Source organism: Fusarium coffeatum (genome assembly GCF_003316985.1).
Source record: "Fusarium coffeatum strain FIESC_28 chromosome Unknown BRIP53273_contig_67, whole genome shotgun sequence".
NCBI lineage: Eukaryota > Fungi > Ascomycota > Sordariomycetes > Hypocreales > Nectriaceae > Fusarium > Fusarium coffeatum.
In genome coordinates, this window is record NW_022157863.1 from 63,419 (window position 1) to 78,143 (window position 14,725).

The following is a 14,725-nucleotide window of genomic DNA, read 5'->3' on the forward strand; positions in this document are numbered from 1 at the left end:
CCCTAGTGGTGCCTTGCTCTGTCTTGAATGACCATCTTCTTTAGATCCCTCCTCTTCTTTCTACTCACTCTCACCCTGGCTATCTTTCTGTCGCCCTCATTCATCCCCCGCCTCCGCCAAATATCTTCCCATCTTCTCGTCCTCAACCGACCTCTCGCAACCATGGCTTCCCCATCTTACGCCTCAGAGCTCAAGATCGCTGAGCTCGCCGTTCAGCGCGCTGCTATTCTCACTAAGCGCGTCTTCCACGAGAAAGCAAAGGGTACCGTTGACAAGAACGACAAGAGCCCTGTCACTGTGGGCGACTTTGGCGCCCAAGCTCTCATTATTGCCGCCCTCCGCCACAACTTCCCCGACGACGCCATCGTTGCCGAAGAAGAGGCTGCTCAGCTCCGTGACGATGCGAACCTCAAGCAGACTATCTGGGAGCTCGTTAGCTCTACAAAGCTCGACGACGAGGACGCCGAAAAGCAGCTCGGTGGTCCCATTAAGGATGTTGACGATATGCTCGAGTTGATCGATAGAGGTGGCAGCCAGGGCGGTTCCAGCGGTCGCATCTGGGCTATTGACCCCATTGACGGCACGAAGGGCTTCCTCCGTGGTGGGCAGTACGCTGTCTGCCTTGGTCTTATGGTTGATGGTGACGTCAAGGTCGGTGTTCTCGGCTGCCCCAACCTCCCCGTCGACGACTCAGCTCGTCTAACAGCCGACATTGGCTCCAATGCCACTGACGAGGGCCGCGGTGTCGTGTTCTCTGCTGTTCAGGGCCACGGTGCTAACAGCCGTCCTCTGACCACTGGCGCTCTCTCAGCTCAGAAGTCTATCTCTATGCGAAGTCTCGATGACCTCTCCAAGGCTACTTTCTGCGAGAGTGTAGAGGCTGGCCACTCCGCGCACGACGACCAGGCCCTTATCTCTAAGAAGCTCGGTATCACCCAGGAAAGCGTCCGCATGGACAGTCAAGCCAAGTACGGTTCCATTGCCCGTGGTGCTGGTGACATTTACCTTCGTCTACCTGTCAAGGCTACATACCAGGAGAAGATCTGGGACCACGCTGCTGGTGACCTCATTGTCCGCGAAGCCGGTGGTCAGGTCACTGACATCCAAGGCAAGCGCCTCGACTTCAGCGTTGGACGCACTCTGGCTAACAACAAGGGTGTCATTGCTGCTCCTGCTCCCGTCCACGGAAAGGTTCTTGAGGCTGTTCAGGAGGTTCTGAGCGCCAAGCAGTCATAAATATTTCAAAAAGGAAGAAAGTGTTGATACGACTTGAATGAAAGCGAGAAATAAAAAAGTAAAAAGTAGTTTTGTATATGCCTCGTCAAATAGTACACATCTGTACATGATACTAGAATACACACGCCAGCTGCGTCCAATAGGCCACCAAATAGGCCCATATAAGCTCCCAATATACCATCTCTCTATTTGATCTTCTTCTGCTTCAGCTTGATCGTCTGGTCGTTGATGAATACACCCTTTCCCTTATAAGGCTCCGGAGGACGCCACATGCGAACTCGTCCAGCAAATGACATGATAGTCTCGCGGTCAATGCCCTCAATCAGAATACGTGTAGGTGCAGGAGTTGTAACAGTAACACCCCGAGGGATACCCTCCTCGACAGGATGCGTGAATCCCAGCTTGAGGCACAGGAAGCGCTGGCCGGGAAATTCCTCCTTGGCACCTCGCTCTTCGACGCTAGCTCGGTAACCAACACCGACGAGACGGAGAATAGCTGTATGACCCTCAGAAACACCCATAATGTAGTTCTTGAGATAAGACCATGTTGTTCCTACGCAATTGTCAGTTTCAATTGTAGAAGTAAAGGACGTATGAACCTACCCCACATAGCCTTTTGGTCCTTAGCCTCATTGTCCTGAACGCTCAGCAACACACTCTTGGCCTCAGGATCCTGTTCCAACTCAACATATTGAGGAACCTCAAGATCGAGCGATCCTGGCGGCCGGTCAGCAATTCGCCCTCGTTTTCCTCAAAATCATTCCAACGCACCCAGTGGTCCCTTCACAGTGATGTTCTTCTTGTACACCTTCTTGTACGACGTCAAGTCTCTTTGAGCGAATAGTTTTCCAACGGTCAACTCAACTCCGGGTGGAATCGAGAGAGGTGTTCGGCCAAGCTTAGAGGGTCGTTTCGAGGTCGTCGAGAAGGGTGCGGCGGTGACTCGAGGCGCTGCTGTCGTCGGGGCTGTCGCTTGCCATGCCGGCACCAAGAAGCCAGGGAGTGTGACAGGACCAGAGGACGAGGCCGTTATGGCTCGTCCCAATGCCTTCCCCCGGCTGGGAGTGAACATGGCAGCCATTGGTGTCGATATGGCTGTCGTTGGCGTGCTGCGATGCTGGCTCCACGATCGAGGTTCACGGACAATTGGAGCTTAACTTTTCGTGCTTAGTCATATAATCACGTGTTGCAGGAATAGCACGACAGAGCGATCGGGACATGCCTAGTCCGACCACCAACATTCAACTTTACCTCTGGAACAATATTCGACATTCGACAACAGCTCTGATACCGGTTCTAGGTTCGCAGTGATTTGGGACTTTGAGATTGGTACAACTAGTACTTATGAATTTTATTTGACTCGTACATCTGTCGTGTACTGCCACTTTTGAGGATATCTTAACCCCGGAATTACAACGACTACACCCTGAAAAGAAGTTGCAGGCCGGCTATGGAATAGAGACAATATAGACGACCAGTGATTTCAGTAAAATGGAGTAATTTACTCCTCGCCCTCAGGCAGCTCCTCCTCGTACTCCTCCTCCTCCTCATCAATGCCAGCATCCTGGTACTGCTGGTATTCGGAGACGAGATCGTTCATGTTGGACTCAGCCTCAGTGAACTCCATCTCGTCCATACCCTCACCAGTGTACCAATGCAAGAAAGCCTTGCGTCGGAACATAGCAGTGAACTGCTCGCCAACACGCTTGAAAAGCTCCTGGATAGAGGTGGAGTTTCCAATAAAGGTAGAGGACATAGTAAGTCCCCGAGGAGGAATAGCGCAGAGAGCGGTCTGGATGTTGTTAGGGATCCACTCGACGAAGTAAGATGAGTTCTTGTTCTGAATGTTGCGCATCTGGTCCTCGACCTCCTTCATGGCGACGCGGCCACGGAAGATGGCAGAGCAGGTCAGGTAACGACCGTTGCGGAAGTCAGAAGCAGCCATCATGTTCTTGGGGTCGAACATCTGCTGGGTCAGCTCAGGAACGCTGACAGCGCGGAAAGAGTGAGCACCACGGCTGGTCAGGGGAGCGAAGCCGACCATGAAGAAGTGGAGACGAGGGAAAGGAACCATGTTGACGGCGAGCTTTCGGAGGTCAGAGTTCAGCTGACCGGGGAAACGGAGACAGGTGGTGACGCCGGACATGACGGCGGAGACGAGGTAGTTCAAGTCGCCGTAAGAGGGGTTGGACAGCTTGAGGGTGCGCATGCAGATGTCGTAAAGGGCCTCGTTATCGATACAGAAAGTCTCGTCGGAGTTCTCGACCAGCTGGTGGACGGAAAGAGTGGCGTTGTAGGGCTCAACAACGGTGTCAGAGACCTTAGGAGAAGGGACGACGGAGAAGGTAGCCATCATACGGTCGGGGAACTCCTCACGGATCTTGGAGATCAGCAGCGTACCCATACCGGCACCGGTACCACCACCGAGAGAGTGGGTGATCTGGAAACCCTGGAGGCAGTCGCAACCCTCGGCCTCGCGGCGGACGACATCGAGGACTTGGTCGACAAGCTCAGCTCCTTCAGTGTAATGACCCTTGGCCCAGTTGTTTCCGGCACCGGATTGACCGAAAACGAAGTTGTCGGGACGGAAAAGCTGTCCGAAGGGACCGGCACGGACGGCGTCCATGGTACCGGGCTCGAGATCGACGAGGACGGCACGGGGAACATACTTGTTACCGGAAGCCTAGGCGCGCGTGAGCTTGTTGTGTTTTCGTGGTAGGAGTGATGGAACAAACCTCGTTGAAGTAGACGCTCATGCGCTCGAGCTGGAGCTCGGAGGTACCGTTGTAAACACCATTGCTGTCGAGACCGTGCTCGCCAGAGATGGTTTGCCAGAAAGCAGCACCAATTTGGTTACCCTAATAAACATTGTTAACATCACTGGGTGACTAGGTCGAAGAGACAAGTACTTACGCACTGACCGGTCTGAAGGTGAACCTATTGCAAAGAAAAGAACAAGGTTAGCGTATTGATTCTGGGGAAGTCATTGATCAAGCTGCGAGCTATCGTGCATTGTTGTTGACCTGCCGAAGCCCAGCGGGGTACGGTAGAATCAGGGGCACGAAGCACAAGCTCAGCGGGTGCAGGAGCACAGCAGCTCGAAGCTAGAGTTAGAGCTAGAGGAATTACTCACAATCTCGCGCATGTTGATGGCTGTGGATGTAAAGATGGGATATGGAGGAGTATGAAGAAGAAGAAATGGGCCGGAGTAGTTCAAGAGCTGAAGTAGCCTTAGCTTTGGCAGAGGAGGATGAGAGTGGGCTGGGCAGTTCCAAACGGGAGGGAATGTTGATTTTTGTTTGGAGAATGGAGGGTGAAATTGTTCACCGCCACGGTTCAGGGCCCAGCAGGGGGGTAAACAAGGGGCAGAGCGGTTCTTTCCTGACGATTTGGCCAGTGAGCGTCCTCGGTTGTTTACTTGCTGGTCTGTGCACGCGTTCAGAAAGGCAAGGCGCGGCCTGAAGGTGGTGGTTTCGCAGTGGCAGGTACGCCAATAGAGCTGCCCCTGCTCCCTGTTGCTGTCACTGCTTCCCACCCCCGGTAAGTTGGCAGACCAGATGGAGGTCAAGGCGAGGAAATAAGATGGAAAGAAACGTCTTTATTCCCAGATCTAGTGTTGATGTTGATAGGATATAGAATATCTTGAAAGACAAACGGTATTAGATTTACTTGTTTTTGTAGATGTAAACACTGCCTAGATATCTTATCAGTTGACCGTTGAGGCCAGCCATTTTAGTTAGTAGGCGGTAGGTAGCTCCCTCGGCATGCAGAATATCGCTAACGAGCCGGGGAGGAGCGACAGCAAGCAAAGTCGGCCCCATAAATAATTGGCGATTTGACTATCCGAGATGAACAGACGGCACTCGACGATCAGCATTTATTTCAATATGAGGCGATCAGCACTTTTCTTTGATGGCCAAGGTTCGTAATGAAATCATACCAATGATGTCAAAATACCTCTAATCAGTTTATGCATCATATGATCTATAGCGGAATTTCAGCAGGGATTCTCTTATACGATATATCATGTTAGCAGCAATCTTAATACCGTATATATACAATAGACGGTCAGTCTTCGCAAAGCCGGCAGTTATTTTATCAAGCGAGCTAAAATGAATGTAACAAAACTGGCGGGAGTGAGCCCAGGACACTGCTAGGGTAATTGCTCTAAGGAATCCGCAAGGTGTCAGAAGAATTGACCGTTGAAAGCATAAGAGACGAAATAACTTGGTCACATTATGCCAGCTTAGACTATCGTTTAGGCTACTTTATTTCTGTAGCCTTGAGTCTTAGAGGACATTTCTTCTGTTACCCACCTAGGGACTTGGGTATTCTCAAAGTTGAGTGTCGACCAAACGAATCAGAAGCTCTAGCATATGCAGAGAACTACCGGGTTTGTTGAACATGCTCACTGTTTCTTGCGTGGCAAATATAGGAATCAGGCAAGAAACGATTTTGTTTATTTGTTTGTCCAAGTTTTGTGGATAAGCATGAAGAATGTTCGAGGTCTTACACTCGCCCTTATCTTACTGTTTGTTCTAGATGATCCGAGGTCAAGACATGGCCTCCAGGGACATCAAAGACTAAACTTCTACTTCAGCTGGATTCCGGCGACTTTGATCGAGTTGGTAAATCTCAGCAGTATAGATAGATACCTTACACTTTCCGTCATATGTCAGAGTCCAAGAATCTGACAGCAAGTCTATTCAATCACTATACTAAAGCACTAATATCATTCTCTGTAACATTTAGATTGTGCGACTGCTGTATGTAATACTACAGCAAGGCTACTCTACTTGCACGATGTTATATCGCTCTCGAGGTGTGTCCCTGTAAGGAAGGGCCAGGTACCATAATACCGTTTATCAGTAAGGAGAGATGGTTGCAGTGCTAGAGTGCTGGTGCGTCTTGTTCGTAGCTCGCCAGTACAAAGAACAACATTCTCACCCTTCCAGGTCATCGACATGAACAGTTACTCGAGGTGATCTGATTGTATTCATAACTCATGATCTCCTAGTCTCGAAATACAGTAACCTCTCTTCATGATCATATCATGAAGTTTTCCTCCATTCCTGAAGTCCCATGGCTTCCTTAAAAAGATCCATCATCTGCAAGCCGCCCATGCCCTCCCTCACACAGACCTATTCCTCGATGAGGTACTGCCAGAACTCATTTCCGTTCTCGTTGTTGACGTGCACGATCTTCGCAATCTTGGTGCCGTAAGCGTCTGTGCCGTCGTCTCCAACTCCGCGTCGGCTCTTGCAGTCTTTACACTGCTTAAATGCCATCATATTGTAGCAACCGCAGGTGCTGCCGTCCTGGAGGGTCTGACTACACTTCCAGTATCCGAGGTTCTCTCGTACGTGGAGAGTAGGCTTGGTCTTCTTGACTTCGATGATCTTGCCGCCAGTGTTCTGAGAGTCGTCGGCCTCCATCATGGGGGAAGAAGCGCGAGGGTCGCTGGCAGGGGAAGCAGAGGGTTCGCTGGTGTTGGCGCGATCAGTGGGCTTGGTAGGTTCGGTAGAAGGCTCAGGGTCTTCAGAAATATCCATGGCGACGACGGCCTGCGTGGTCTCGATGCCTTCCATTTTCGAGGTTTTGTGGTTGTTTGCTTCGTAGAGAAAGATGTTGTCAAAATCGTCTATCGTTTTCAAGGTTCTTCAAGGTGCTTCAAAATGCTGAGAGCAGTGCGCGTTGTTTCGAAGATATGGTTTGACTTCAACGGAAGGTTTATATAGAAAATGAGGGGAACATTATCTGTTGGAACACGGGCGATACTCGAGGTTCATTGTTGTTGTTCAATACCCATTGTGCTGGTTTCTTCAAGTGTTCAAAAGAAATCCACCACAAACACATTCGCCTGCATCATAGGTAACACGAACCACACATGGTGCATTAGCATTGTTAGGGTCGGGCAATTAAGGGCAAGGCGTATGTTAGGGTTTGCAAAGGAAAAGTATCGCTGATCGAAAGAGCAAATGAATGGACTTGATTTGATGTATTTGCGGTTTGTCACTGCAATCCAGTAAAGTTCATAGCAAAAGTCAAGTGACCAAATGTATCGTAAACCATAACAATCGTTTTGTCAATTTGAATATATATTTAGTGCTGCTTAACAACACCAGCAGCATTGGCTTGCGCAGTAATTCTCTTCTTGTACGCCTGAACATCTCCAGGGAACTTCTCAACAGTACCTCCGTCGCAAACCCACAACGATGTGCACACAGTCTGCAACATAGTAACATCGTGAGAAACCATCAGCACACCACCCTGGAACTCGTTGAGGGCTTCAGCCAAGGCATCCATAGCTTCGATATCAAGATGGTTAGAAGGTTCGTCAAGAACCAGGATGTGAGGGTTAGTAAGAGCCAAGCATGCGAAAGCGACACGAGACTTTTGACCTCCGGATAGCAGACCCATCTTCTGCAGACCAGTTGTGCCGGTGATACCGAAGGCACCAAGTCGTCGACGGTACTCTTCATCAGTTCGGCCAGGGTAGTTCTTGGACATGAATCCGACGGCACTGTCGTTAAGGTCGAGAGCATCGACGTGGTGCTGAGCGAAGAATCCGATTCGAAGACGAGGATGTTGCGAGATCAGACCAGAGGAAGGATCCAGCTTGCCGATGAGAAGCTTGAGAATAGTTGTCTTACCAGCACCGTTGGGTCCAACGATACCAATTCGGGAATCCAGTTGCACATCCAGGTCGACATTTTTGAGCAGAATGTTGTCCTTGTTGTAGCCAAAAGTGACTTCTGACATCTGCACGATAGGAGGTGATAGCTTCTCGACTTCGGGGAATGTGAACTTGACGGAGTACTCGGCCTCGGGAGGTTCGAGCACAGGCATCTTCTCGAGCTTCTTGATACGTGATTGGGCTTCTGAGGACTTGGCTGCGTTGTATCGGAACTTGTCGATGAAGGCCTGGAGATGGGCTCGCTGGACCATCTGGTTCTCGTACTCTCTCTTGGCAACCTTCTTGCGCTCCTCCTTGGTGGCGTAGAAGGTGTCGAAGTTGGCTCCACGGTAGTAGTCGAGACGCTGTGAGTGCTGGTGGATGATGTCGGTAGCGACCTCGTTGAGGAACGCTCTGTCGTGAGAGACGACGAGGACGGTGCTGGGGTAGGTTTGGAGGTAATCGGACAAGAAGGTAATGGAGGGGACGTCCAACATGTTGGACGGTTCGTCAAGAAGAAGCAGATCAGGCTCACAGAACAGGGCTCGTGCCAGAGCCAGACGCATTCTCCAACCACCAGAGAAGGTCTTGGTGGCAAACTGCTGTCGCTCTGGTGAGAAACCGAGACCAGCAAGGATACTAGCAGCTCGTGATTCGGCCTTGTCTGATTCCATCTCGGCCAGCTTGGCTTGGATATCTCCCAATTTGGTGTCCTGTGCCTCTCTGTCGCGATCGATCCTGGCCGCATCAGCAGACGTGTCGGCTAGGGAAGAACGCTGCTGCTCCAGCTCTGCCAAGCGTGCCGTGATTTGCTACTGTTGTTAGATGTTGGTCAATATTGCAAGGTAGTGTACTAACCTCTTGATCCCTAAGAAGAACCTTGCGCCAAACATCGGCATCGAGAACCGCCTGGATGGCGGGTGTGTCATCACCAGTGATCTAGTTCTGTTAGTTATCTGCTTTTTTCGGGCCTTGGCTGAACTTACTTCTTGCTCGACGTGGAGAATAGAGATGTGTAGAGGAATGGCAACCTCACGGCGAGACAGAGCTCGAAGTAGAGTAGATTTACCAACACCGTTGTTACCAACCAAACCATATCGATGACCGTAAGCAAGAGTGAGTGTTGTGTCTGTAAGAATACGGTTTCCACTGATAGATACGTCGATGTTATCCAACTTGATGTCCTTTGACTTGTTTCCAGAGCCGCCGCCGATCTGGAGAGGGTTGACGGCCATATAAAACTCTTCGTAGGACTGTGTGGACTCGGGCTGGTCGAGCAGCTTGGAGGCCTCGTACTCGACGTTCTTGAAGGTCTTTTTCTGCTGCTTGGCTGCGATCTTTCGCTCAGCCTTTTCCAGCTTCTTGCGATCGACCTTGGACTCGACCTTTCTCGCATTGGCGGACTCCAGATCAACGCCACCAGTCGCAACAGCGAGGGTGGACGACATGTTGCGCTGCTGGCTGACCTGAATGGTTTGGTCGAGGCGCCTGACAGCTGAGGGTCCATCTCTCTGGCCTCCGTTGGCTGCGGTGTACTTGTCAACCCATTTCTCGACAAGCTGCTTGATCTTTTCCTCGAGCTCCGGGTTGAACTGGCCGGAGGCGGATAGCAGAAGTTCGGTGATGGTTGAAGCAGCCTCATTCAAGGGAGACTCGCCCGAGTTCTCATCCTCGTCGGAGTAAGCAGTCGAGGCATGAGTAAGGTAACCCACAGAGTACTCGGAGACCACAGGGTCGATGTTAGGAATCACAGCTCTGATATCAGCTTCCATGATGACGAATAGACTTGATGTCGGTACAGTTGAGACACAAGGCTGATGGAACTGATATCCACTAATTATTGGCAACTCTTAGGACTCTAAGAGCACAGTTGACGAGTTACACAGGTGGCTTCAGCTGTGATTGAACGGTTCAATAAAGTCGTTACCTTGAATGCCCCGCCACAGATGTCGTTGAAAATTGTGGGTGTACTGGCGAACCACCGCCCTGGGGCGCGGACATCTAAGGCCCGATTGCCGATCGAGTCAATGTCTAGGGTAGCTAGCTACCAAAGTCAATCAATGTTGCTTGTGATTGAACTGGGTCAATATACACATTACGTGTGGATTTTGATATATATGTATAAGGCGTCATTTCAACTCTGTCCACGCACGCATTATGGAGGTATTTATGGTTGTGGTACACCAGCTGAAGTATCTACCATATAGTGTAAAATTATCACCGGTTAAGTGTACATTAGCTGCCACAGTACTGCACATGAGATGCAAGTCACAGCGAATATGAAAGTAGATGACACAGAGCTAACAAAACATACAGATGCTACAGATAAGAAACAATCCGCAACTCTTTAAATGCAATTTTATACTGTTGTCGATAGACTGGTCTTACTGCCTTGATAAGCTTGCAGCTCAACTTGCCTAACCTAGAGTTCGATATCAAGTCGACGTCGAACGAAAACTATTCCCTGACAACAGAACCATAAATGTCTCAATATGATGTGAACGGAAGCCATAGCGCCTGGAAACAGGCTGTGCGCGCGCAAAAGAAACTATAATCCGGAAGCTCGAGCTGAATGCAGACACGAGAAGAAGGGATATAATGCCGAGACGGATCCTATAGTAGGACTGATATACCTATCAAAACGGCGCAGGGGACATCCATACAAAAGAAAGATATGTCTCAGGCATTATTGAATGTAGCAAAAGCTTCAAGGTCACAGCTGGGTTAGAATGCGATGCGTTTTGAAAGTTTAAACTGATGAGGTTCACTGACAACTGGCGGTGAAGGACTCCCAGTTTCAAAAACACAACATGGAAATCTGCATTTCCCACCAGAGAGAGAACCTGTTTGTAGACATGCATACATGGCGCGATTTCGATAAGACCAGTGCCCAATAAGTCGCTATTATGCGAGCGCCAATATCTCCTTAATCTTTAGTCTAAGGTAGTCTACATGTCGACAACCACATGATGGACTGACAAACATGTAAAACCGGATTTATCTTGCAGTTGCAGTAGAGTGAGTACAGGGCTATCCCGGCGAAAGCGCCGTGCCTCAGGTCGACTATCAATAGGATTGTTCACTATTGAAAACACTGGCGTAGAAACTCAGCAATAACGAGTTGCCACGCATCCTGGCTCTACGCCAGTTTCAGTAATTGCAGGTTTTCAGCTCGCATCCGAATGCACCAATCGTATCTTGGGAAGCTCTGAATACCAGTATTTGTTATGCACAACAAACCTCGATTTGGCGCGACGCGTCTACTTGAATCTCATGATGACTGTGTTCATTCTTTGTTCTGTTCTCAGCCAATGGATCTTGATCTGTAGATGGAGCCCTGAAGATCTAGGGGAATTATGCATGTGCATAAATTCCAACTGCATTGACGATCAGGTGTGATTTATATCTGCATTACGGGAGATCGATGCAAGGCTCTTCTGCATGACACAGCGAGATACATATTCAATGCAGAATCAGAGTCGTGTTCGCAGCGGGCTCTAATGGTCAGACATGCACAAGTCTCAGGAAAAGGAATGTTGATTGAAGAAAATCAAGTGATTGAATCAATCAATGCTGACAATGCGAGGACGAGTCAGTGGTAGAGTTGAGGAATTGCCTTTATGGTGTTGCGATTGACATTCCCCACTCACCAAAAACAGCAACACACACACTTTCTAGTCTATGTACCTGAGACCAATAACGTCTTTTATGCTGTCTCAACACTCTCTCTACTGTACCTGGCCATCAGGTTGTCAGAAGAATTAACTGCTGAGAGTATAAGAGACGAAATAATTTGGTCATCTCAGGCCACTTTAACCAGGCATCTAGGCTACTTTGTTTCTGTAGCCCAAGCCTTAGAGGACAATTCTTCTGTCACCCACCTGCTGGCATCCATCCACCAACTCTGAAAATCATCCATCGCTTCCTTGTTAGGGTAAACGGCGCTCCGGCACTTGTGTACGCTTGAGCCCCCTCTGCCTCCAGACAGGCATTCGGCATTCGGAGGCGCCGTTTGGGTGAGGAAATGGTCGAAATAACGTCATTTCAACACCACGATGCTTGAGCTACCTCCACTTGGCGCGACAATAGTTTGACAATCGCGCGTCGTCGAAACATGCCAAAATTGTGTTCCGAGATGGAGAAATGGAGATGGGAACGAACCAGGTCCTGGTCTAGAATCCACGAAGCGAAGCGAGAAGCTAAGAGCATGGAAGTGCGTTTGAACTTGTGGGTAAGCAATTCTCTACACGGAGTGCTACTGAGTAGACTCTATCATGGAGTCAAGAAGGTTGAGATTCATCTCCAACAGGGTAAACCCTTGTCACAAGACAATTACATCAGGTTGATCAAACAAGAGTCCATCATGTCGTCAAACATAAGAGATGTTTCTCACCAAAATCTCCTACACCTGGAATTACACGATCAAGGGCTAAAGCGTTGCACTAGCGTGCCATTCTTTCATTTCTGACCCAAGACACCAACTTGATATGTCTTAGAAATTAGTCCAACCTTTCACCTGTCAGGAGGCCAATTGACAGTTTGCTTGGGCAATACAGGGTCTAGCTTTTACGAATAGCTCATCACATCAATAGTGAGTGTTCCAGGCCCGTGGGCTTCTTGACCACGCCTCGTCCGTCATGCGCCTCTTGTGCTCACGTTTATCAGTGGCCATTGAGACAAACAAGACAAGATAAATCAGACATTGACGCAGCCAGACTCTTGGATCATGATCATTCGGAATTGATTCCTTTAAGCATTCCAGACTGGAGTTGCACATGCTGGCTGCCATGATATGAGCAACTTGACTTGCAAGCCTCAAAAAGAGCCTCACGATAGGACCCTTGCCCGACCCCGCGGCAAGCGAGACGGTGATTATCTGTCACCCATCGAATTTAGTGGCTGTAGTCGAGAGACCTATCATGAGGCTGTATGTCAAAGTCGACAATCAACAAGCGGCTTTTGAGTTCAGAACTATGGCCAGAAAAAGAAGCTCATGGGGTTGCGTCAGCTTTGGTTGTGAGCACTAACACTAACACTGCTAGGCACGCACGTCTGTCGAAACTGCTAAGTTAGCTGCCGTTTGAGCATGGTTGGTGGAAATTGGACTTATTCGCTCGAGCCTCTGAGAATTCGTAGAGAGGAGAGGAGAGTCTTGAGCCTGCATCGCCTATTCAGGTATCTCAGGTTGGATCAGCATAAGTGAGTGGGTTGATCTAAATAGCCGAGTATCAAATTAATGATGCGCATCTTCGGACTGTTTTGTTATTCATAGTCTATGCAGTCAGACGGATCAAAAACACCATATAAACAACCTGGCAGGAAGAGAGACAAGTCGGAAGGCTTCCGCTTTCTTGGGCTGACTAGTTTCAGGTGTAATATGCGAAAATTCTTACATGATTACCGTATGTACCAGGTGATTTCGGTCTTTGTAACAACCCGAGAAGAGTCGAGGAAACCGGTTCGCGAGGAGAGGAGCTTGGCTTGGCTGTAAGATGTAAGCTTAGGTTAGACCAGATTCCATGCAGGTCCTTGGCGAGATATCATTATCCAGCCTTATCGAGACAGAGACAGGGCACGACAGGGATTGCAACCCGTAGCAGCGGGCCATTGCCTCAACACGAGGATGATCTGCCTGTGGCTTTTTTATTTGGGTGTGAGGTTGAGCCTCTAACAAGATGCGATGTGATGCCATGCAATTTCAACTTGTGAATGGTGCCCGCAGAGAAACAGAAGCAGATCCAATACTAAGAACTTCCGAGACCCACTAGACTAGATATTCAAAGACGCAAGCGCCTCTTTCGGATCTTGATCGAGAGTCTAGAGGAGGAGAAGACCGAAAAAACATTCCGATCCGATACTGTACCCATGGTGTCCTTGTCTTTTCTCTCGTGTTTTGTCAAATCACGCAAGGTCGTTTCATCTAACCCCTCAGTAAATGCGAACCAGGGGCGGGTTGCTACTCCGCTTCAGAGGGGAAGAAGAAGAAGAAGGTCTCTGCAGATCATTGGATAGGATCTCAGAAGATGGTGTTGTTTTGTTGTTGTTTATGTTTATCATCTGCGGTTGGTTGCGGTTAATTCATATGCGTGGCAGGCCTCAACTTGTAGTCGACTGACAGCCAACTACTGTAGACCCAACCTTGGATAGGTAAACTTAGAGACACGGACCGTAGGTGGACTGTATCTGCAAGGGCAACATTTACACACGTGTGTGTAATTTCTGGAAATAAATCAAAGACACTTGTCTCTCTACTAGCTTCGATCCTAGTAAAGTTACCAAGTGATGAGTTTCTCTTAGCAAGCTGTATGGAATTATGTACTTGGAATAGCTTCCATGTAGACGGAGTGGGGCCGAATTTGAAGCTCCGATCGATAATTAACAACAACAAACTCAACTCCATGTGCCTCTTATCACATATCTGGAGGCCTGATTCTTGATACGCTACTGTTTACAACTAAAGACGCAAACTAGAGGATAAACATCAGCTCTGCAGGCCTCTAAGAACGGCCCGTGTGACGCGGTTATCCAACTTGTCAACTCAACTCAAAAGTTGTTCAAACGGGAACCATCATGTCCGTCCTTTAGTCCGCGTTATTATGTATGCAATGATGGTATATGATGCAATGGCAAAGACTGAAGAACAAAGGCCGAGCAACCATCAGAACGTCAACTGAACTCTTTTCCAACTCGGACCCTGCGCCACTTGGTCTTGGTAAAGGTCCCTGAAGTTTCAATGTAGAATTCTTTTAGTCTTTTCTTTGGTTCTCTGATTCTGACTTGTCTTGTTGCGTCGAGAAAACTAAAACCTCTCGG

General features: G+C 49.0%; 5 protein-coding genes across 5 annotated transcripts; 1 reads left to right on the top strand and 4 right to left on the bottom strand.

Moving 5' to 3' along the window:
• Positions 1 to 162: 162 nt before the first annotated feature.
• On the top strand, positions 163 to 1,236 carry FIESC28_03134 (uncharacterized protein; the record flags this gene model as incomplete). Its single annotated transcript, XM_031157283.1, has 1 exon — positions 163 to 1,236. The coding sequence occupies one exon, from the start codon at positions 163 to 165 to the stop codon at positions 1,234 to 1,236; it is 1,074 nt and encodes a 357-aa protein (XP_031018612.1).
• A 185-nt stretch (positions 1,237 to 1,421) lies between these two features.
• Positions 1,422 to 2,308, bottom strand: FIESC28_03135 (uncharacterized protein; the record flags this gene model as incomplete). The annotated part of the gene is made up of 3 exons (XM_031157284.1): positions 1,422 to 1,789; positions 1,840 to 1,953; positions 2,008 to 2,308. 3 exons carry the CDS (start codon positions 2,306 to 2,308, stop codon positions 1,422 to 1,424), a joined length of 783 nt encoding a protein of 260 aa, XP_031018613.1.
• A 429-nt stretch (positions 2,309 to 2,737) lies between these two features.
• Positions 2,738 to 4,381, bottom strand: FIESC28_03136 (uncharacterized protein; the record flags this gene model as incomplete). The annotated part of the gene is made up of 4 exons (XM_031157285.1): positions 2,738 to 3,919; positions 3,972 to 4,094; positions 4,150 to 4,173; positions 4,370 to 4,381. 4 exons carry the CDS (start codon positions 4,379 to 4,381, stop codon positions 2,738 to 2,740), a joined length of 1,341 nt encoding a protein of 446 aa, XP_031018614.1.
• A 1,996-nt stretch (positions 4,382 to 6,377) lies between these two features.
• FIESC28_03137 (uncharacterized protein) lies at positions 6,378 to 6,824 on the bottom strand (the record flags this gene model as incomplete). Its single annotated transcript, XM_031157286.1, has 1 exon — positions 6,378 to 6,824. One exon carries the CDS (start codon positions 6,822 to 6,824, stop codon positions 6,378 to 6,380), a length of 447 nt encoding a protein of 148 aa, XP_031018615.1.
• A 514-nt stretch (positions 6,825 to 7,338) lies between these two features.
• Positions 7,339 to 9,684, bottom strand: FIESC28_03138 (uncharacterized protein; the record flags this gene model as incomplete). Its single annotated transcript, XM_031157287.1, has 3 exons — positions 7,339 to 8,724; positions 8,771 to 8,851; positions 8,899 to 9,684. The coding sequence occupies 3 exons, from the start codon at positions 9,682 to 9,684 to the stop codon at positions 7,339 to 7,341; spliced, it is 2,253 nt and encodes a 750-aa protein (XP_031018616.1).
• Positions 9,685 to 14,725: the final 5,041 nt, after the last annotated feature.